Below are 24535 nucleotides of genomic sequence, written 5' to 3'. Positions count from 1 at the left end.
CTTCCTTTTTAAACTGGAAGGCCTAAGCTACCTGGAGTTGTACCTTTTCAAGAATTGTACTGTAATTTCAAGGGTTAGCATATTATACTGAGAATAGAGGGAAAAGTGTTTTCTTTCACTGTACCATGGAATGTCTTGGTGCAATGATCAAAAAGTCCTTCATTTGAACTGTAAATCAGAATAATATTTCCCTTGTCATTGAACATAGAGAAGAGAGCTAAAGTTTTAAGGCTGGATGACTCTTCATCAGAAAATTCATCAACTGTAACTCAAGTAACTTGCAGTCTATAAGTTACCTGATTGGTAAATTCTTGACTGCAGTTAGCCTTTCTCCTCAGCCTCTTATCTTCACTACTACTTTTCTAACTAAAGTATAAGTAAAGGAAATGGGGGGATTTTTTTCATGTCCTATGGTTTTTCTCCTAGTTATTTAAAATACCTTGGAAATTCAGTCACTTTTGCAGGATAGACAAACACAGACAATTTGTGCAAACGATGGCCCCATCAACAACTTTAAGATAAAATAACCAAATGGCCTTATTTTGATTCTGTTGGTTAAGGACCAAATGCATCGGGGACCAGGAGAAACTCCCCCGCTGCTTTTTGAATAGGGCCATGGGATCTTTAGTGTTCATCTGAGCTGCCAGATTGATCCTCAATTTAACTTCTCATCCAGAAGAAGCTCCAACCAGCAGTCAAGTACTCCTCAAATTACATTCAATGTTTGTCTATAATGTCTGTCCAAATTTCTTGAATCCATGTTTTTTTGACTGAGGTTAGAATAGAGGCTGACACTTGATTTGTAGCTTCAACTTCTCCCATGTTAATGTAGTCCTTCAGTTGTGATCATATTGCTTGAAGATTGTTAAACTGAATTTCCAGTTGCCTTTGTAAAGGGGGAAGGAAAGGAGAAGGAAAATAATTATACTTTAGGACTTCGTCTAACCTCAGCAATGAGATATCATGTTAGTGCTTAAACATGCTTACTTTGTGGGTGGTATTATCAATTTCAACTAGCACCACATTAAGATGAATTATAACTTAACACCTTTGGTTGATTGTAGCTAACACGTTTGAGTTCATTTGCTGTTTGGATTTGTGTCCCTGTGCTCTAGGGCAATATTTACAAGGTTCTTGGTGCTTTAAGTGTTTACCAAGCTTCAGAAAAGTTTCTTCATGCAGCCATTCAGTGAGATTTCCCAAGTGTAGCAACATAGATGAAATGCAGTGTGTCCTTTTCTTGCAAAAAGGCTTCTTTCTTATAGCATCCTTTGGTATCCATAGGTGGCTAATCATGACACAAGCAGTATTTTCATGACGCCACAATATCCCAATAGAGCAAATAGAAGAGGCAAGCCCAAATAACTCCCTCTGTAAACTGTGCCATCAATGTTATTAAGCACCGCACTCAATCTGAGCTAACCAACCCTATCGAGAAGGCTCCAGCCCCTTTTTAAGTGTTCAAAACCATTAATACCTGAAAAATGAGAAACCATGCCTCAGCTGACTTGCTGCAGAAACTTTGATTAATTTCTTTGTTATCTCTAAACCTGACTTTTCCAATGGACTCCTGGCCAGTCCCCTCAAATTGAAGTCATCCAAAACTTTGCACACAGACCTTGCTTGCTTGCACACAGACCTTGCTTGCTTGCACACAGACCTTGCTTGCTTGCACACAGACCTTGCTTGCTTGCACACAGACCTTGCTTGCTTGCACACAGACCTTGCTTGCTTGCACACAGACCTTGCTTGCTTGCACACAGTCCTGTTCACTCATCATTGTTGTGCATTGATTGCCAGTTAAACAATGCCTTGATTCTGCAAGAATTGCATACTTATTTTCAAATCCCTTTATAACTTCGCACTGTCTAATCTCTGGTTTTCTCATGATTCACAACCCTGCAAGATATCTGCACTCAACTAATTCTGGTCTCCTGAACATCTCAATTTTAATTGCCCCACCATTTGTAACTCTGCCTTCTTTGGTTAGATTCTAAATCCTGAAATTCCCTCCCCCTGCCCTTCTATCTCTCTTTCCTCCTTTTTGATGCTCTTAAAGCTTACCTCTTTTACCAAGCTTTTGCCATCTGCCCTGATTTTGTCTTTGTAGCTTAGAGTCAAATTTTGCAGTACATTGCTAATCGTTTGGGATGTTTCAATACATTAAAGGCACTATATGAATAAAAGTTGTATGCATAGGATGCATCAAATGTGCATGTGTCCCTTAGCAGGCTCTTTGGGTGAATTATGACTAGTAGAGACAATAGAAAATAAGGGGTAAAATTCTGAAAGAGGTGCAGAAGCACACAGCGGTGTGTGTGTGTGCATAGATCATTGAAGGTGGCAGGACAAGTATAGAAAGTAGTTAATAAAGCATATAATATTCTGGGTTTTATTAGTTTAGTTTATTTGTGTCACAAGTAAACTTGTAACATCATTGCAATGATGTTACTGTGAAAATCCCTGAGTCACCACACTCCAGTGCCTGTTTGGGTACACTGAGGGAGAATTTACCATGGCCAGTCCACCTAACCAGCATTTCTTTCGGACTGTGGGAGGAAACCGGTGCACCCGGATGAAACCCACGCAGACATGAGATCATGCAGATCCAAGCTCGGAATGAACCCAGGTCCCTGGTGCTGTGCTGCCCTGCAGATAACATAAGAACATAAGAACATAAGAAATAGGAGCAGGAGTAGGCCATCTAGCCCTTCGAGCCTGCCCCGCCATTCAATAAGATCATGGCTGATCTGTCGTGGCTCAGTTCCACTTTCCCGCCCTCTCCCCATAACCCTTAATCCCCTCTCTTATCAAGAACCCATCAACCTGCTTCTTAAAAATATTTAGCGAGGCAGCCTCCACCACTTCAACGGGCAGAGAATTCCAGAGATTCACCACCCTTTGAGTGAAGAAGTTCCTCCTCAACTCCGTTCTAAACCGCCTCCCCTTTATCTTGAGGCTGTGCCCCCTAGTCCTACTGTCTTTTTTGAGTGGGAAGAGTCTCTCCACCTCTATCCTATCCATCCCATTCATCATCTTATACATCTCAATGAGATCTCCCCTCATTCTTCTAAACTCTAACGAGTACAAGCCTAGTTTATTCAGCCTCTCCTCATAGCTCAATCCCCTCAACTCCGGTATCAGCCTAGTAAACCTCCTCTGCACTCCCTCCAGGGCCAAAATATCCTTGCGGCGCCCAAAACTGCACACAGTACTCCAGCTGCGGCCTCACCAATGCCCTATACAGCTGCAGCAAGACCTCCCTACTTTTATATTCAATCCCCCTCGCTATGAAGGCCAGCATCCCATTCGCCTTCCTGACCACCTGCTGCACCTACAAGCTGGGTTTTTGCGACTCATGCACAAGGACCCCGAGGTCCCTCTGCACCGTCGCCTGCTGCAGTTTTTCGCCACGTAAGTAATAGTCCTTCCTACCATTCTTCCTACCAAAGTGGACCACCTCACACTTGCCAACATTAAATTCCATTTGCCATTTCCTGGCCCATTCGCCCAGCCTATCTAGATCCTTCTGCAGACTCTCCACACCCTCCGCACAATTTGCCTTTCCCCCAATCTTGGTGTCATCAGCAAATTTCGACACCCTGCACTCGGTTCCCTCCTCCAGATCATCTATATAAATGGTAAATAGCTGAGGCCCCAGCACCGACCCCTGGGGCACCCCACTAGTCACCAACCGCCAATCCGAATAGCACCCATTGACCCCCACTCTCTGCCTCCTATTTGACAACCAATCCTCTATCCACGCTAACACCCTACCCCCAACTCCATGTCCCCTGACCTTCTGCAATAACCTCTTGTGAGGTACCTTGTCAAACGCCTTCTGAAAATCCAGAAAGACCACATCCACCGGCTCTCCTCTATCCATTGCCCTAGACACATCCTCATAGAACTCCAGTAAATTTGTCAGACACGACTTCCCTTTAATGAAACCGTGTTGCGTCTGCCCTATCAAGCAATTCCCTTCAAGATGCCTCGCAATTTCCTCCTTAATGACGGATTCCAACATTTTACCTACCACAGACGTTAAACTAACCGGCCTATAATTCCCCGCCTTTTGCCTGGCACCCTTCTTAAACAACGGCGTAACATTAGCCGTTTTCCAATCTTCCGGCACTTCCCCGGAATCCAGCGACGTCTGGAAAATAACCACCAAGGCATCCACTATAACCTCCGCCATTTCTTTCAGAACCCTCGGATGCATTCCATCCGGTCCTGGGGACTTGTCCACAATCAGCCCCTCCAGTCTGTCGAGCACCACCTCTCTAGTAACAGTAATGTCATTAAGACCCTCCAGTCCTACCACCTTTCCATCGCTAACACCCGGCAAATTATTCACGTCCTCCTCCGTGAAGACAGAAACAAAAAAGTTATTCAAGACCTTAGCCATATCCCCATCCCCTACCACTAGCTCCCCTTTCTCATCCTCTAAAGGACCAACGTTCACCCTAGCCAGCCTCTTCCTTTTTATATATTTATAAAAACTCTTGCTATCCTTTTTTATATTAAGCACTAGCCCAGCTTCATAGTTTCTCCTACCCTCCTTTATCAACTTCTTTGTCAATCTTTGTTGACATTTAAACCTTTCCCAATCCTCTTCTCGCCCACTGTTCTTAGCTACTCTAAATTCCTCCGCTTTTAATTTAACACTTTGCAAGGAGGTTGTGCTGAACTTACCTAAGACACTAGTTAAACATCACCTGGATATTGTGTACTGTTAAGGATGTGAACGCATTTGAGAGAGTGCTGAAGAGGTTTACAAGAGTGGTTCCAAGGATGAGAAGCTTCAGTTAAGAGAATAGATTGAAATGTTGGGACTGTCATCCTTGGAGAGAAGAAAGCTAAGAGCAGATTTGATAGAGATGCTCAAAATCATGAGGTGGCTGGACAGAAGGACAGGAAGAAACTGCCCCTGTTTGTAAAAGGATCAAGAGTGAGAGGGTTCTGATTTAAACTGGTTGGTCAAAGAAGCAAATGTGATTGCGAAAAAAGAATTCTCACGAAGCAAGTGTGGAACACAAGGAAAGTAGAAAGAAACTTAAGCAAGGATAAGGAGGGCTAAAAGGGGCCATGAAAAGCCATTTAGAATTAAGGAAAATTCCGAGGATTTTGAAACATATATGAAGAGGAACAAGAGAGAGGGTTGGCCCACTCAAGGAAAAGGGAGGGAATCTATGCACGGAGCCAGAGGAAATGGGCAAGGTATTAAATGAGTACTTTGCGTCAGTATTCACCAAAGAGAAGGACTTGGTGCATGATGAGCCTGGGAAAGGGTGTGAAGATGTTGAGATCAAAAAAGTGGTGGTATTGGGGTTCTTGAGAAACATTTAAGGTGGACAAGTCCCCAGGGCCTGATGGGATATACTCCAGAATACTGAGAGAGGCAAGGGAGGAAATTGCTGGTGCCTTGAGAGAAACCTTTGTATCCTCACTGGTCACAGGGGAGGTCTCAGAGGATTGGACAAAAGTCATTGCCCTTCAAGAAGGGTAGCAAGAATAGTCCAGGTAATTACAGGCCTGTGAGCCTGAGGTCAATGGTAGGGAACGTATTGGAGAGGATCCTTTGAGACAGAATTTACTCTCACTTGGAAATAAGTGGACTTAGTAGCGAGAGGCAACATGGTTTTATGAAGGGGAAGTCATGCCTCACTAATTTGATCGCGTTTTTCGAGGAAGTGATGAAGATGATTGAGGGTAGGGCAGCGAATGTTGTCTACATGGACTTCAGTAAGGCCTTAGACAAGGTCTCTCATGGCAGACTGGTGCAGAAGGTGAAGTCAGATGGGATCGGAGGTGAACTGGCAAGGTGGATACAAAACTGGCTCAGTTATAGAAGACACATGGTAGTAGTGGAAGAGTACTTTTCTGAATGGAGGGCTGTGATAAGTGGTGTTTCTGACAGATCACCGCTGGGACCTTTGCTGTTTTGATTTGGAGGAAAATGTAACTGATTTGATTAGTAAGTTTGTGGATGATATAAAGATTGGTGGATTTGTGGATAGTGATGAGGATTGTCAGGGGATACAGCAGGATATAGGTCGGTTGGAGACTTGGATGGAGAGATGGCAGATGGAGTTTAATCTGGACAAATGCATATTGGTAGGTCTAATACAGATGGGAATATTAGAATAAATGGCACAACTGTTCAGAGTATTGATAGGCAGAGGAATCTGGGTGTACAAGTCACTGAAAGTGGCAACGCAGGTAGAGAAGATAGTCAAGAAAACATATGGCATGCTTGCCTTCGTCAGCCAGGGCACTGAGTTTAAAAATTGGCAAGTCATGTTGCAGCTTTGTAGAACCTTAGGCTGCACTTGGAATATAGTGTTCAATCCTGGTCTCCACACTATTAGAGGGATGTGGAGGCTTTGGAGAGGGTACAGAAAAGATTTACCAGGATGTTGCCTGGTATGGAAGGCATTTGCTATGAGAGAGGTTGGAGAAACTTGGCTTTTTCTCACTGGAATGGCAGAGGTTGAGGGGTGTCAAAGGGTCTGTTCCTGTGCTGTAATTTTCTTTGTCCTCGGTTTTTTGAGTGGTTTGTGTCTGGAATGCACTGCTTAGAAATGTGGTGGAACAGGTCCAAATGAGGCGTGCAAGGGCATTAGATTACTTGAATAGAAACAATGTACAGGTGTATGAGGAAGAAGTAGGGGAATGACACTAAGTCATGATGCTTGTTTGGCCAGCTTGTGCAGACACAAGCTGTAATTTCCATGAAGTAAATGTGTGTTTGGAGCCTCAGTGAATAAGAGATTGGATGCAAACTGCTGTGGAAATCAGTGCAATAACTAAGCTTGTATGACAGCCAATCATAAGCATTTATTCACAGTAGGTGCCCAGGGTATTGTCTTGCTCCATTGTGCTCTGCAGGACTAAGAAGGTGGAAGAGAGAACGTCTGGGTGCATGGGGTCCTTTGCTACGCTAGCTGCTTTGCTAAGGCAGCGGGAAGTGTAGACAGAGTCAGTGGATGGAAGACTGGATTGTGTGATGGACTAAGCTACTTTCATGACCTTTTGTAGTTTCTTGTTGTCTTGGGCAGATCAGGAGCCATATCAAGCTGTGATATAGCCAGAGTGTTTTCTATGGTGCATCTGTAAAAGTTGGAGAGAGTAGTGGCTCACATGCACTAAAGATCCTTAGACAGCATCTTTCAAACCCACCACCACGTCCATCCAGAAGGACAAAAGCAGGAGATACGTGGGAGCATTGCCACCAGTAAGTTCCTCGCCAAGCCACACACTGTCCTGATTTAGAAATATATCACCATTTCTTTGCAGTTGCTGGGTCAAAACCTGGAAGTGTCTCCCTCGTGGCATTATGGGTCAACCCACAGAATATGGACTGCAGAGGTTGAAGAAGGCAGCTCACCACCACCTTCTCAAGGGCAATAAATGCTGGCCAGACAGCAATGTCCATGTCCCAAAATGAATTTTAAAAAAGTTGGTGCTGTTTCTAGGGATCTGTCCTTTTGAGTGGTAGTGGTCGTGGGTTTGGAAGACGCTGCCTAAGGAAGCTTGATGAGTTCCTGCAATGCATCTTGTAGATAGTATACAAGACTGTCACTATTCATCAGTGGTGGAGAGTTTGAATGTTTGTGGAAGGGATAGCAATCAACTAGGGAGCTTTATCCTGGATGGTGTTAATTTTCTTGTCTTGTTGGAGCTACACTCATCTAGGCAAGTGGAGAGTATTCTATTACATCACTGACTTGTACCTTATAGATGGTGGACAGATTTTGAGGAGTCAGGAGGTGAGTTATTTGCTTAGGATTCCTATCCTAGCTTTTGACCTGCACTCGTAGCCACAGTATTTACATGGCTAGTTCAGTTTCTGGTCCATGTTCACTCCCAGAATGACATTGAGAAGTTCAACGATGCTAATGCCATTGAATGTCAAGGGCTAAAACCTTTCTTGTTGATGGCCATTGCCTGGCACCTTGTGGTGTGACAGTGCAATATAACTTCCCTGTTTTTATATTCCATTCTTCCTGCAATAGATAGTCTTCTATTTGGCTTCCTAATCACATGGTGTATCTACATAATAACTACCTATGATTCATTACCACAATACCCAGTTCCCTCTGTACCACCAAGTTTTGTAATCTCTGTCCATTTAAATACCTTACTGCTTTTCCATTTTTCCTACCAAAGTGGCAGGTTCACATATTCCCACTTTACAGTACATCAGCCCAGTTTGAAGGGGAGAACTATGGGTCTAGGATTAGTTTTTTAAACCAAATTCAAGGTAACTATTAGGTATGTAGGCATATCTAGCTATAGTGAACCAGGAAATTAGACTAAAAGGTGGAACAGTAACGATGCAGTGTCAGATTTAAAAAAAAATTAACTCTCAGCAAAGTTTGATCCCAGTGAGAAGGAAAGGCTTTTTGGGAAAGGATGCATCATCAATGGCCAAATGAGGAAGTTAATGATCCTATTGGATTGAAGAAAAACTGTACCAAACAGAGGGAGAAATTAGAATCTGAGAGAAACAGGCCATTTTGCCTCACCAGTCCATGTCAGGGCTTATGATCCGTGAGATCCTACTCCCATCTTTTCTCATCTAAATCTACCATCGTAGTCCTTCTCATTCAAATGAGTGGCTGGCTTCCCCTTATGAGCATTTGTGCTGTTCGTTTCCGTTGCATGGAGCGGGTTCCACATTGTTCAGGTAAAAAGATTTCTTAATTCCCAACGGGATTTATTGGTGGCTATCTTATATTGATGCTCTCTAGTTTATACCCACAAAAGGAGTACCCACTCCTTTAAAACCTGTCATAATTTTAGCCTTCTCCCCCAAAGGAAAGAGACCCGTTCTGTCACTTTTTTCCTAATGAATGTACCAATGACAATAGGATAGTTCCAGGTAGGGAAAACTAAACAGGAATCAGTTGCTGAAGTGAATTCAAAGAGTGTTTGAGTAAGTTTACAGACAATGTGAGTGGAGAGAGCGTTAAGCACAGGTTAAAGAGATGTGTATTGGCTCCAACCAGGACAGTTTGTAGATTTGGCAAATCGTGGAGATTGCAGATAGTGTGACATGAACCCAAGATCCTGGTTGAGGCTGTCCTCGTTTGCAGAACTTGGCTGTCATTTTTGTTCAGTGATCCTGGGTTGTCATGTGTCGTGAAGGGTGCCTGGGAGAAGGCTTCCCGAAGATCAGATGCTGAATGCCCACGACTGCTGAAGTGTTCCCCGACGGGAAGAGAACACTCCTGCCTGGTGATTGCCAAGCGGTGTTCATTCATCCGTTGTAGCATCTGCATGGTCTCCAGTGTACCATGCCTCTGGACATCCTTTCCTGCAGTGTATCAGGTAGGCAACATTGTCTGAGTTGCAAGAGTATGTACTGTGTACCTGGTGGGTAGTGTCCTCACATGAGATGATGGCATCCATATCGATGATCTGGCACATCTTGCAAACAAGCAACCAACAACCTCAAACAGACATTGTCTGCAACAAACTGCCCAGCCTTCAGGAGAACAGCACACAACCCTGCCACAGCAACCTCTGCAAGACGTGCCGGATCATCTACGTGGATATCATCTCACGTGAGAACACCCGGTTACAGTACGTACTCTTACAACTCGGCCAATGTTGTCTACCTGATATGCTGCAGGAAAGGTTGTCCCGAGGCATGATACATTGGTAGACCATGCAGATGCTACAACAACGGGTGAACACTGCTCGATAATCACCAGGCAGGAGTATTGTGGTCTTTCTGGATTTTCAGAAGGCGTTTGACAAAGTACCTCACAAGAGGTTATTGCAGAAGGTCGAGGGACATGGAGTTGGCGGTAGGGTGTTAGCGTGGATAGAGGATTGGTTGTCAAATAGGAGGCAGAGAGTGGGGGTCAACGGGTGCTATTCGGATTGGCGGATGGTGACTAGTGGAGTGCCCCAGGGGTCGGCGCTGGGGCCTCAGCTTTTTACCATTTATATAGATGATCTGGAGGAGGGAACCGAGTGTATGGTGTCGAAATTTGCTGATGACACCAAGATTGGGGGAAAGGCAAATTGTGCGGAGGGTGTGGAGAGTCTGCAGAAGGATCTAGATAGGCTGGGCGAATGGGCCAGGAAATGGCAAACAGAATTTAATGTTGGCAAGTGTGAGGTGGTCCACTTTGGTAGGAAGAATGGTAGGAAGGACTATTACTTATGGGGCGAAAAACTGCAGCAGGCGACGGTGCAGAGGGACCTCGGGGTCCTTGTGCATGAGTCGCAAAAACCCAGCTTGCAGGTGCAGCAGGTGGTCAGGAAGGCGAATGGGATGCTGGCCTTCATAGCGAGGGGGATTGAATATAAAAGTAGGGAGGTCTTGCTGCGGCTGTATAGGGCATTGGTGAGGCCGCAGCTGGCGTACTGTGTGCAGTTTTGGGCGCCGCACCTGCGCAAAGATATTTTGGCCTTGGAGGGAGTGCAGAGGAGGTTTACTAGGCTGATACCGGAGTTGAGGGGTTTGAGCTATGAGGAGAGGCTGAATAAACTAGGCTTGTACTCGTTAGAGTTTAGAAGAATGAGGGGAGATCTCATTGAGATGTATAAGATGATGAATGGGATGGATAGGATAGAGGTGGAGAGACTCTTCCCACTCAAAAAAGACAGTAGGACTAGGGGGCACAGCCTCAAGATAAAGGGGAGGCGGTTTAGAACGGAGTTGAGGAGGAACTTCTTCACTCAAAGGGTGGTGAATCTCTGGAATTCTCTGCCCGTTGAAGTGGTGGAGGCTGCCTCGCTAAATATTTTTAAGACGTGGGTTGATGGGTTTTTGATAAGAGAGGGGATTAAGGGTTATGGGGAGAGGGCGGGAAAGTGGAACTGAGCCACGACAGATCAGCCATGATCTTATTGAATGGCGGGGCAGGCTCGAAGGGCTAGATGGCCTACTCCTGCTCCTATTTCTTATGTTCTTATGTATTCTCTTCCTGTCAAGGAACACTTCTGCAGTCATGGGCATTCAGCATCGAGTCTTCGGGTAAGTGTTCTCCAAGGCAGCCTTCATGACAACGGAGAATCGCTGAGCAGAAACTGATAGCCAAGTTCCCCACACGTGACAGCCTTAACTGGGATCTTGGGTTCATGTCACAGTATCTGTAACCCCCATGACTTGCCTGGGCTTGCAAAATCTCACTAACTGACCTGGCTGGAGACAATGCACACCTCTTTAAGCTGTGCTTAACCCTCTCTCCACTCATATTGTCTGTACGTGTGAAGACTTCTTTACCTATAAAGACTCTCATTCCAACCGTTTATCTTGTAAATTGAGTTTATGTCTTTGTATGCCCTGTTTGTGAACACTCACCTGATGAAGGAGCAGTGCTCCAAAAGCTTAACTACCAAATAAACCTGTTGGACTTTAACCTGGTGTTGAGAATTCTTTACTATGCTTACACCAGTCCAGTGCTGGCATCTCGACATAAGTTCAGTAAAGCAGTCAACGGGATCACAGAACGGAAAATCTACTTCTAACCGTTAAACTCAGGTCTCCCAATCATAGCAGTGCTCAATACCTGGAAGATTCCAAGGATCAGGTGCATTGAACTTTTATCAGCATCAGATGCCCTTAGATGAATAGGAAAGAGGTGACTCAGATTTTGTATTCACTGGTGTCTCCTTCAGGATTCTGTAAAATGATTTTCTCAAAGCACTTTGAGATGTATGTGAGCAGTGAAACGTAAAAAAATTCCTTGAAATTATTTTAGAATAAAATTTTGTTTGATTAGTATTTGAGTTCCACAGTGTCACTTTATATCCCTAAGAAGCACCACAAGTTTCGAATAATCGTAGAGCACAAAATTCAAACTGGCTGTAGAAAATGCAAAATGATCACATTCTTGTGGGTAGTGTCACTAGAATACTGGCTAGCTGCTATCTATCCGAAGAATGTAAATTTAACTGGAATAAGTCCTTTTGTTTGACACGATGTTGAGAATTCAAGGCTTTTACCAAACACTTAACACTCGTTTTGCTTGGTTACATGCCTATTCAGGTCTGCTTGATTGGCTGACTCTCAAGGGTGTAACTTGAGCAAGTTCTTGTTTTAGTGGAGTACTTTTGATTATCTTTGTCCATTTGAGTGACTGTGGCCTCACAATAGAGACCTAAGAATAAAGACAAAACTATCTACACTTATGGTAGTGGTGAGGAAGAGTTAATGTTGAAGAAGAGTTTAGTCAAGTAAAATTCAAGCTGAATAAATAGAAAAGATTCGGAAAGAGATGAGCCATGATGTGTTACATGAGAAGAACTGAAGCGTGATAATCGAACCATGCATTTCTTGCATTAGTTCATCAATATTTAACATACATGTATGAGAAATACATGGAAAAGGCACTCCATAATGCTGATTACTTGTTTTAAAATGTGTTTCTTTTTAATAGGCAGAATCTGGCTATGGGTCAGAATCAAGTCTACGGCGTCATGGCTCCATGCTGTCTCTTACGTCTGCAGCAAGCGGTTATTCTGCCACATCCACATCATCGTTTAAGGTAAGGGCCAATGTCCTCTCTGCTCACTGTAGATTTCCCTACCCTTACAACAAGTGTGTTTTTTCTTTCTATGTGCAGTTGATTTCTGTGGGAATCATAAAAAGGTTAAATATTCTACTTTTGGGGAGAAGTTAGTTTTGGAGGTCAGATCATGCATTGGTTAATATGGTCAGTTCTGAATTCTTGGCTAAAATAAAAATTAAATTGTTTCTGCTCCAAAATTGATGGGAAATTCCTGTCAACCTACAGTCTCAGATCCAACAGTGACATTGGTAAGCCTGTTATGTCGTTGCCTGGCCATTAAATTAATATCTGTGTTTTGTTAGGGGTAGGAAAAGAAAGCTTCGATTTGTATTTTCAATAAAGGACCATCTTAGGTTGTGTACTCTGACTTGCTGTTTGGCTGGAAATGTCAATTTTGTTGTTTTATACTGTACTCACTCTTTTGGTGTGGGAGGAATGAGTCCAGTTAAAATGCAGTAAATTACACTTCAGTCATTGTGACTATGACTTGAAACAAATGTATCATCCTCATAGGTGCTTGGGCAGCAAAGCTACCATCTCAAATTTTTTAATGATCAGAATTACTGATATATAACACATTACATATATCAATACTTCACAGGCACGGCAAGTTGCATATAGTGGTAACATTGTTCATCTAATATAGGGTGGCCAGTGAGCCTGTTAAGTAAATCGAGCTTGAACTGCACAGTTTGTGTCAGTGGTGGAATCTACCACTCCATATCTTCCAGTTTTGAAGAAAATGTGGGCTGTAATGTTGCTGGCCCTCAATCTGTGGGGTGTGTAACATTATGTAATAAATGGGCAGAGTGTATCTCAAGTTTGTGCAGAGAGGAGAAGGAATGCTGGGTTTGTTGGGGGTGAAATTTGTTTTGGATGAAAGTGATCAGCCAACGTATAAAACAGATTGCAGAGATGTGATTTTACCCATCTTGCACTACTGCCCAACAATAATTTCAGTAACCAAAATGCATTTTCATAAATCTAATGATGGGGCAAGGAAAAATGTTGGTGTGGAAAAATGTAGCAACATAATACAAATGTAATGGTAAATATTAGTAACATTTCTGGAATAATAATCCAAAGATGAGGGTTACATAGAAACATAGGAGCAGGAGGAGGCCATTTGGCCCCTTGCACCTGCTCCGTCATTCATTACATTAATGACCGTTCATCTAATTCAATAGCCGAAACCTGCTTTTTTCCCCATTCGCCCCCAAGTGCTATATCCAGCTGCCTCTTGAATGCATTCAATGTTTTGTTATCAACTACTTCCTCTGGTAATGAATTCCACAGGCTTGCCACTCTTTGGGTGAAGAAGTGTCTCCTCGCCTCCGTCTTAAATGGTCTACCCCAAGTCCTCAGACTGTGACCCCCTGGTTCTGGACTCCCCAGCAAAAACAATCCTAACCTAATCAGTCAATCCTCATACTTTAGTCTTGCCATCCCTGGAGTCAGCCTGGTAAACCTTTGCTGCACTCTGTCAGGAGCAAGGACATTTTTCCTGAAAAAAGACCAGAACTGCACACACTACTCTGTGTTGCCTCTCCAGGGCCCTGTATAATTGCAACAACACATCCCTGTTCCTGCACTCAACCTCTCGCAATGAAGGCCAAAATGCCATCTGCTGCCTTTGCTGCACCTGCGTGCTTATCTTCAGTGAGCTTCAGTGACTGGTGTACAAGGACATCCAGGTCCCGCTGCACACTCCCCTCTCCCAATTTACACGCATTCAGGTAATAATTGCCACCTTGTTTTTGCTCCCAAAATGAATAAGCTCACATTTATCCAAATTAAACAGCTTCTGCCATTGATTTGCGCACTCACCCAATCAGTCTAGATCATTCTGAAAAATCTCTGCATCCTCATCACAGTTCACACTTCCACCCAACTTGGTATCATCTGCAAACTTTGTTAGGTTTTATTCCCCCATCCAAATCATTAATATATATTGTGACTAGCTGGGGTCCCAGCACCAATTCCAGTGGCACCCTGCTAGTTACTGCCTGACAATATGAAAAGCACCCATTAATTCCTACTCTTTGTTTCCTCTCTGCCAACTGTTTTCTGTCCATCTCAATACACTTCCCCCAGTTTCATGCGCGTTTATCTTGCACAGTAATCTCTTGTGCGAGACTTTGTCGAACGCTTTTTGAAAGTACAAATACACTGCATCTACTGGCTTCCCCCTTGTCAATTCTACTAGTTACATCTTCAAAGAATTCCAATAGATTTGTCAAGCATGATTTCCCTTCATAAATCCATGCTGACTCTTGTCTGATCCTGCCCTCGCTTTCTAAATGCTCTGCTGTAAAGTCCTTGATCATTGATTTGAGAATCTTCTGCACTAATGTTAAGCTTACTGGTCGATAATTCCCGGTTTTCTCTCTACTTCCCTTTTTGAATATTGGCGTGACATTAGTTACCCTCCAATCTGCAGGGACTGTTCCAGAGTCTACAGAATTCTGGAAGATGACCACCATTACACCCACTATTTCTAGAGCCACTTAAGTAGTCTGTGATGTAGGTGATCAGGCCCTGGGGATTATTCCACCTTCAATGCAATCAATTTTCCACCAGCATTTCTCTACTAATATTGATCTCCCTCAGTTCTTCCCTCTCAAATCTTGCATTCTTGAGCATTTCTGGCATTTGATTTGTGTCCTGTTTTGTGAAGGCAGAATCAAAGTATGTATTCAGCTGCTCGGCCATTTCTTTGTCCCCTATTATCCGTTCCCCCATTTCTGTCTACAGGAGACCCATGTTTGTTGTCTTCAGCCTCTTTGTCTCTACGTATCTATAGAAACTTAGTGTCAGTCTTTATGCTCCCTGCAAGCTTACTTTTGTACTGTATTTTCCCCTCCTTAATCTATCTCTTGGTCCTCCACTGCTGAATTCTAAACTGCCCCCAATCCTCAGATGATTATTTGTCTTGGCCAATCTATGTGCTTCTTCCTTAGATTGGATACTCTCTCTAATTTACTTTTAAATCATGGAATGGCCCTCTTACCCATTTTGCTTAAGTTCCAGACAGAAATAAACAGTTGCTACAATTTCCCCATGTGTTCCTTGAATGTTTTGCTATTGTCTATCCACTGTCATCCCTTTAAGTAACTTTCCCCAAACTATCAAGGTCAACTCGCGCCTCATAACCTCATAGTTTCCTTTAATAAAATTCAGCACCCTAGCCTCCGAATTAAATACTTCACTCTCATCTTGATAAAAAATTCCATCATGTTATGGTCACTCATCCCCAAGGGACCTCGTACAGCTAGGTTGGCAATGATTCCCTTCTCGTTACACAGTATCTAGTCCAAGATGACCTGCTGTCTCACTGGTTCCTCCATACATTGGTCAAGAAAACTATCTTGTATACATTCCAGGAATTCCTCCTGTACAGCATTGTGGCTAATTTGATTTGCCCAATCTATGTGCAGACTAAAATCACCCCCATATCACATGCATCTCTAATTTCGTGTTTCATGCCATTCCCAACACCACTGCAGTTTGGGAGTCACAATTTTTTTTTGCCCCTTAGTATTTCTCAACTTTACCTACACAGATTCCATGTTATCAGAGTTAATATCCTTTCTCACTATTGCATTAATTTCCTCTTTAGCCAGCAGTGCCTCCCCACCACATTTTCCTCTATGCCTGTCCTCCTTAATGTTGAATACCCTGGGACATTCAATTCCCACTCCTGGTCACCCTGAAGACATGTCTCCGTAGGCCCAATTATATTGTACCTGTTTACATTTATCAGAATGATTAATTCATCCACTTTATTGCAAATACTCCATGCATTAAGGCACAGAGCCTTTAAGCTTGACTTTTTAACATTGTTTGCCTTGATCCCAATATTTTTCTGTGTAGCTCTGTTTGAAATTTGTCCTTGGTTTCTCTGCTTATCACTTTTTTATTCCCTTTTCTACCTTTTGTTTTTGTCCTTGATCCCTCCTCTGACTCCTTGCATGGATTCCCATCCCCCTGGCATATTAGTTTAAATCCTCCCCAACTGCTCTAGCAAACAGTTCCCTGGGACATCAGTTCCATTCCTGCCCTGGAGTAACCCTTCCAATTTGTACAGGTCCCATCTCCCCCAAAACAATTCCTAATGCCCCAGGAATCTAAAACCCTCCCCTTGACACCATCTCTTCAGCCACGTAGTTTTCGGTTATGTCCTGTCTTTTCTACTCCAACTAGCGTGTGGCATTGGTAGTAATCCTGAGATCGCTACCTTTGAGATTTGATTTCTTAACTTTCATCCTAACTCCCTGTGTTCTGCTGTTAGGACCTCATCCCTTTTTTTAACCTGTGTTGTTTGTACTGATGTGTACATGACCACTGGCTGTTCATCCTCCCCCTCCAGAATGTCCTGTCCCTGCTCCAAGACATCCTTGACCCTAGCACTAGGGAGGCAACATACCATCCTGGAGTCTCATTTGCAGCCACAGAAACATCTGTCTGTCTCCCTTACAATAGAATCCCCTGTAACTATTGCACTGGCACACTTTTTACCCCTCCCCTCTGCAGCAGAACCAATCATGGCGCAGCGAGCTTGGCTGGTGCTGCTTTCCCCAGATAGGTTATCCCCCTCAACCGTATTCAAATGGTATATCTGTTTTGCAGGGGAATGGCCACAGGAGATTTCTGCACTACCTGCCTATCTCTCGCTCTGCCTGGTGGTCACCCATTCCCTTCCTGCCTGGGGAGTCTGAGTCTGCTGTGCGACCACCCCTCCATATGTGGTATCCATGATACTCTGACTTGCAGATGCTCCATAGTGTCTCCAGTTGCCGCTCCCTCCCTGAAACTTGAGCGTCCAGGAGTTGTACCTGGAATCACTTCCTGCACACATGCTAACCCAGGGGACTGGCACTGCCTCCAGGTTGCCACATTGGAGCAAGAGGAGCAAAGCACAGCTCAGAGCTGTCCTCTCATGTCTTACACCTTTAAATTAAACTTTTGAAAGATGTTTTGTTTCAGATGATATCCAATTCTCGAGGACCCTTCTTTCCTGCTCCTTGTCACTACTGGGTATAACCATTACAAACTTTAAATCACTGGAATTACACAAACACTATTGTAGTGTTTAACAACAACTACAATGCCAAGAGAGAAAGAAGAAAACTACTTACCAGTCGCCAACCAATCAAATACCTGCTGGCTGTGACAGCACGGTTCAATTTCCTTTTACCCCTCACTTGCCTTCAAGTCTCCCTCAGGTCTGCCTCTCTCAAAGATGAGCACCTACTTTTCCCGTTGGCACCAAATTCCCAGTGTCCTCACTCCAGCTGAAATCCCTCTCCCACTGGTGTGCACAGGCTCATTCGTGGGTTGGCTCTGATCATTTGCCCCTTAGCGTCCTGAGATGTGTAGGTTAGACGAACTAGCCATCGGAAATGTGTGGGGTTAGGGGGCTAGGGCAGGGGAGAGGACCTGGTTAAGTTGCTCTGTCAGAGTCGGTGTAGACTCAGTGGGTTGAATAGCCTCTAATGCACTGTAGGAATTCTATGATCCTATGAATAGATAAACCATTTTAAATGTGGAAGAAATTTCAGTTAATTTTTCTGTCCTTGGAAGTCTCAATGCTTTCACTCTTACCATGGAAAATTCACTCTGCAGATTGTTGGGCAGTTTTCAGTGAGATTTGCTTTGGGCTGAGACTTTGAGTTTTTATTAAATCACAGATTAAACTGATTTCTGAAATTAAACCCGTTTCCAGATATACTGGGGTCCAATGGTGGACCCACCCATTATATTTTTTGTGTACTTTTGCATAGCCGCTATCAGCACAAAAATGCATATTCTGTTGAAAGTTCCCAGAGATACTGGAAACTGAAATCTTGTAAACTGCTGGCTATAGATGAAAAACTATACAGTCCTTCATTTGTTACCACAGACTTCCATTGGGCCAGTCCAAGATCTCAACCAACAGGTAGGAAAGCTTAAATTTTGCACATAAGCAAAATGCACCATTGGGTGAATACAGTTGATCTACAATGCTGTCAGCAAAGGGAGGTTTGAACTTAGCTGTACTCTATATTTGGGTGATTAATTACAGAAATTTTGGGCTGCACAAATGTGTATCAATTAATTTAATGATACTCCTTTTTCATTTTGAAGTACAAAGACAATTAACAAAGTAGTCAGGTATAACAGATGTTTCCTGCAAGTTGTGAATAAAGGTAAGGATTGGGAAGAATGCAGTTATATTGTTGTGGCTGCATAGCTTAAAGTCTTGGACTAAAATGATATCATGCCATCAAATGTACATGATATTTACCAAATTTACCTATTTGCATAGGTTTCGTTCAGATAAATTATAGCTATCATCTTGCTAAACAGCATGGCAGTTTTGGTCTAACCACAGTTACTAAGATCAGCGCTACCATGTATAGAAAGTGACAATTTCTTTTTGCTGGACTGCATGGTGAGGAACAAGAACAGAAAAAGTCTTCAATTATGCAAGATACTCAATCTGCAGAGGTTAGAGAGAGAGGGCCGTTAGATTCTGGTAAGTAACACAATTGAGGTGGATTGACAACCCAGAGAAATGATTGCTGTATTAAGAAGAACTTTGCTTGAACAAAATAATGCAAGGGAGAAAATTGGATGTTTCTGGAAATTTAAGAGGATGTGAAAGAATGAAAGCTTTTCACTGGAGATGGTAGTCAAGATGCTGGAAATTGAAATAAAATAAAATTTGTTGGAAATATTCGAGGTCAGGCTGCATCTGTGAACAAGAATCAGAGTTAACCATTTTAGGCTGATGACATTTCCTCATGTCAATGATAAGCTTATCGACCTGGAAAACTATTTTTCTCACTCCACTGATGCTGCCTTGTCTGGGCAGTTCTGTTTTTAATCAGGATATTATGGCAATGTACATTTGGAGAGATGACAAGGGCAAATAAGTGGGTAATGTTCACCAGCATCCTCTTCAGAAAAACCCTTCATGCAGAATGGCATTGAGGGAATTTTCAGAAGAAGGTTCAATTGAGGTTGAGGGTATCAATGGAACTCCATCTGAATGGGAGTGAGATAAGCCAGAACAGGTTCTGTGCTGTAAACTTAATGCACCTAACTGAGTCGGGACCACTTGTTGAATAGCTTTCATTATAAGTTTGGCATAATACCAGGGTACCTGGGCAGCAAATGCCTCTGGCAACATCGACTGAATCTGCTATGATCCAATATATTCGTGATTTTAATTACTTCAGCAATAGTAAACAATTAGGGATGGGCAATGAATGCTGGCCTAGCCAGCAAAGCCCACATCCCTTCGATTAATTAAAAAAATGCTCTTGCCTCATGCAGTCACCCAGGTTCAACGTAGAGGATTTAACTGGTGTGGAAGAGGAGTGCTAAACTGTGGGAGGGTATTGGGGAAGCACCCCTAGTGGAACTCCCAGTTTTAACATAGTACAACAGAAACCTCTTGCAAGGATAAAAATATTCACAGCAGGTTAATAAAAAGGAGTTGTCTGTAACAAATCAGATTGTGCATCTGATGGAAGAAAAGCATCATCAATGCACACCTCCTTTGTGGTTATCTCTGCAGGTTCTAGAGGCAGAAAGCTACAATCTGGATGTATACTTATAACAGATCCTGACCAACCTCCACAAGTAGGGGACCCTGAATTCCAGTAAAGTCCAGTGTCTAATCTTTGTCCCAGGTTAAATCATTGAATTTCCACTGGAAGTGATCAGTGAGTACCAGAGCATAGTGGCCACAAGTTTCTTGAGGAGTCCTACCTTGTATAGAAGCAGTCAGGAGTTATGTCTATATCACTGCCTTCTCTGGCAGCCAGGAACAAGCAATGAAGTGTGACTATTGAACACCACCAATTGGTGAGCAAATGAAAATAATCACTGCCAGAATAATTAATTGGGATATTCTGTAAGTATATCTGGTTGGCACAATCAGATTATCCACCAGTATTTTCGACATATATTGTGTATGGTGGGGAAGATGACGGCTGAAAGTAGTGGTTAAAATTGTTCTATACTAAAAATATAAAGCCAAAAACATGGGAAAGAGCTACCCTTGAAATTTAGCTCAAATATTCTGGGACCCACTATAGCACTGGATGTGTTTTGAACTTATAACTTGCTTGGCTGATGATCCCAAATGTTCATCACTCACTGAAGTTCTTCATGATATGTTTCAGTTTCCACCCTTTCAGCATTAGCAAATGACTTATTTTTCCAGTTGTTATAGTTTTTCCCAATAATTATCAAAAATACAGTTCATTCCTTAAAAAGTTAAATATATGATCCTTATGTTTAAAGGAGAGGTTACTCTTTGACTCAAAGGGTCATGTACACTTTGGATGTACAAGAAACGCCCATTGGAAGCTCTGAAATAATTTGAGACTGCTTTCCTGTGGTGTGATAGCTTCTGGGCCAATGTAGAATCACTATACTGCAGAAAGAGGCATTCAGCCCACCGAGTCCACACTGACATTCCGAAAGAGCATCTTACCCAGGCCCTATCCCGGCAACCCCGTTCCTTTAACAGTGCCAGTCCACTTAACCTACACATTTTGGTGGACTGTGGGAGGAAACTGGAGCACCTAGAGGAAACCCATACAGACAATCCTCCAAGGCTGGAATTGATCCCGGGATCTGGCAGTTGTGCATGCAAAGCTGTGGAAAGAGTTTGGGCAGTAATTGCTAACTTGGACAGTTTGCATGCAGTGAACATTCATACTCTGAACGGGTTCCACCTCTGATTTTTGTTGACCTACAAATAGAATTAAATATAGTTCAATATCCTCAGACATAACTTGCACCTCAGACAAACTTTTAATTCTGATTTGTTGATGGAAATCATAAAAGTCATAGAGAATTAGCAATTTAGTATGATGCCATTTGCAGGTACGCAACACAAGAAATAGAAGCAGGAGCAGGCGACCAGATCCTTCAAACCTGCCCTGCCATTCAATACGATCATGGCTGATCTATGCTGACCTCAACTCCTTTTCTGTGCATTTCCCCCAGCCCTTTCTTCCTCAATCTATCAAATACTTATCCATTGCTACCTTGAATACTTACAATGATCCAACCTCCGCCACCCTTTGGGGCAGAGAATTTCAGAGATTCACGACCCTCTGCAAGAAGAAATTTCTATGCACTTCACAGTTTTAAACAACAAGCCCTTTCGCATAAGAGATAGGCAAAGGATAATCCAAAGAGCTTCTACAAATATGTAAGGGGCGAAAGAGTAAAAAGGGAGAGAGTAGGGCCTCTTAAGGATCAACAAGGTCGTCTATATGTGGATCCGTAAGAGATGGGTGAGATCCTAAATAAATATTTCTCATTAGTATTTACTGTTGAGAAAAGCATGGTTATTAGGGAACTTGAGGGAATAAATAGTGATGTCTTGAGGAGTGTACATATTGCAGAGAAAGAGGTGCTGGAAATCTTAAAGCACATCAAGGTAAATAATTCTCTGGGACCTGATGAAGTGTATCCCAGGGCATTGTGGGAGGCTAGGGAGGAAATTGCGGGTCCCCTAGCAGAGATATTTGAATCATCATTAGTCACAGGTGAGGTGCCTGAAGATCGGAGGGTGGCAAATATTGTGCCTTTGTTTAAAAAGGGCTGCAGGGAAAAACCTAGGATCTACAGGCAAGTGAGCCTCACATCTGTGATGGGTAAATTGTTGGAAGATATTTTGAAAGACAGGATCTACAGGCAATTAAAGACACACGGACTGATTAGGGACAGTCAGCATGGCTTTGTGAGTGGAAATTCATGTCTCTCAAATTTGATTGAGATGTTTGAAGGAGTAACCAAGAAGGTAGATGAGGGCAGTGCAGTTGACTTTAGCAAGGCCTTTGACAAGGTATCGCATGGTAGGTTGTTGCACAGGGTTAAATCTCAAGGAATCCAGGGGGAGGTTGCGAAATGGATACAAAATTGGCTTCTTGGCAAAAGCCAGAGGGTGGTTGTCAAGGGTTGTTTTTCAAACTGGAGGCTTGTGACCAACGGTGTGCCTCAGGGATCAGTACTGGGTTCGCTGTTATTTGTCATTTATGTTAATGATTTGGATGAGAATATAACAGGCATGGTTCGTAACTTTGCAGATGACACCAAGATTGGCAGAGTGGACAGTGAAGAAAGTTATCTTTGATTGTGAGGGGATCTTGATCAATTGGGCCAGTGGGCTGATGAATGGCAGATGGAGTTTAATTTAGATAAATACAAGGTGATGCATTTTGGTAGATTGAACCAGGGTAGGACTCATAGAAATCCTGCAGTGCAGAAAGAAGCCATTGGGCCCATTGAGCTTGCACCAACCACAATCCCACTCAGGCCCTCCCCCCATATCCCTACATATTTACCCATTAACCCCTCTAACCTACGCATCTCAGGACGCTAAGGGGCAATTTTAGCATGGTCAATCAACCTAACCCACACATCTTTGGACTGTGGGAGGAAACTGGAGCACCCGGATGAAACTCACGTCGACAGGAGGACAATGTGCAAACTCCACGCAGACAATGACTCAAGCCAGGAATCGAACCCAGGTCCCTAGCAGTGCTAACCACTGTGCGACTGTGCCCCCTGGTTACTCAGTTAATGGTCGGGCGTTGGGGAGAGTTACAGAACAAACAGATCTTGGGGGGATACGTATTCATAGCTCCTTGAAAATGGAGTCACACATGGACAGATTGGTGAAGAAGGCATTCAGCATGCTTGGTTTCATCAGTCAGAACATTGAGTTGGGACGCCTTGTTGAAGTTGTACAAGACATTGGTAAGGCCACACTTGGAATACTGTGTGCAATTCTGGTCACCCTGTTATGGAAAAGATATTATTAAACTAGAAAGAATGCAGAAAGGATTTACTAGAATGCTACTGGGACTTGATGGATAGAGTTATAAGGAGAGGCTGGATATAATGGGACTTTTTTTCTCTGGAGCATAGAAGGCTGAGGGGTGATCTTGTAGAGGTCTATAAAATGAGGGGTACAGATCAGCTAGATGGTCAATATCTTTTCCCAAAGGTAGGGGAGTCTAAAATGAGAGGCAAGATTTAAGGTGAGAGGGAAGAGATACAGAAGTGTCCAGAGGAGCAATTTTTTCGGAGCATGGTGAGTGTCGGAACAAGCTGCCAGAGGTAGTAGTAGAGGTGGGTATAATTTTCTCTTTTAAAAAGCATTGAGACAGTTACATGGATAAAATGGATATTGAGGGATATTGGCCAAATGCGGGCAATTGGGATTAGCTTAGGAGCTTTAAAAAAAAAGGTGGCACAGACAAGTTGGGAAGAAGGGTCTGTTTTCAAGCTGTAAACATCTGTAAACCTCTGTAGCTATGTCCCCTTGTTCAATCAAGACTCTCCCACAAGTGAAAACATCACACCTTGACAAGTGCCCTCAGGATCTCATGTTTCAATATGATCACCCCTCACTCTTGTAAACTCCAAGAATACAAAGCCAGACCATTTAGTCTCTCTTGATAGGAAAACACTCCCCTCCCAGGAATTAGCCTGGCAATTCTCCATTGGACTGCTTCCAATGTTACTATCCCCTTTTTAAGGTAAGGGGACCAAAAATTGCAGTTTTCCAGGTGGAACCTCACCAATATTTCTCACACTTCTCCTTAACTATGACATAATCAGCCCCCTGTTCGGTGAAGGTGACTGCAAAACATTTCTTGAGCTCACCCACATTCACTGCCTTCTCTCGCAACTTAGCTTTCTGGTCCCTAACAAATTCTACTTTTCCTTTAATTAGTTAGCCTCTTTCTCTTAACATAATTATTTAACATCTTGGATTTTCCTTGATTTTACTTGCAGTATTTTTTTCATACTTTTTTTGTTTTCCTAACTTTTAAATTTTGCTGCTGCATTTGCTGCACTATTCTAGGTTTTCTGCAGTGTTAAGTGCTTGGTATCTGATACGAACGTACCTTTTTTTTCCTTATTTTATTCTCTAAGCACTTTGTCATCCAAAGCTCTAGATTTGGCTGTCCCATACTTTGCGTCTG

General features: G+C 43.0%; 1 protein-coding gene across 6 annotated transcripts in view; it reads left to right on the top strand.

Moving 5' to 3' along the window:
- The window catches only part of LOC145343223 (ceramide transfer protein), a 134967-nt gene that overhangs the window by 66210 nt on the left and 44222 nt on the right, over positions 1–24535 (top strand). For 4 of the 6 annotated variants that reach the window (XM_080189299.1, XM_080189297.1, XM_080189296.1 and 1 more), the window contains 2 exons: positions 12402–12509; positions 18436–18471. In XM_080189299.1, the coding sequence (XP_080045425.1) occupies positions 12402–12509; positions 18436–18471 (144 nt within the window). The remainder of the gene's footprint in view (positions 1–12401; positions 12510–18435; positions 18472–24535) is intronic. The other 2 variants (XM_080189300.1, XM_080189298.1) reach the window with 1 other exon arrangement.

Source organism: Carcharhinus amblyrhynchos, chromosome 5, assembly GCF_965287045.1.
Source record: "Carcharhinus amblyrhynchos chromosome 5, sCarAmb.v2.hapA, whole genome shotgun sequence".
Taxonomy (NCBI): domain Eukaryota; kingdom Metazoa; phylum Chordata; class Chondrichthyes; order Carcharhiniformes; family Carcharhinidae; genus Carcharhinus; species Carcharhinus amblyrhynchos.
This window is presented reverse-complemented; position numbering and strand designations above follow the sequence as displayed.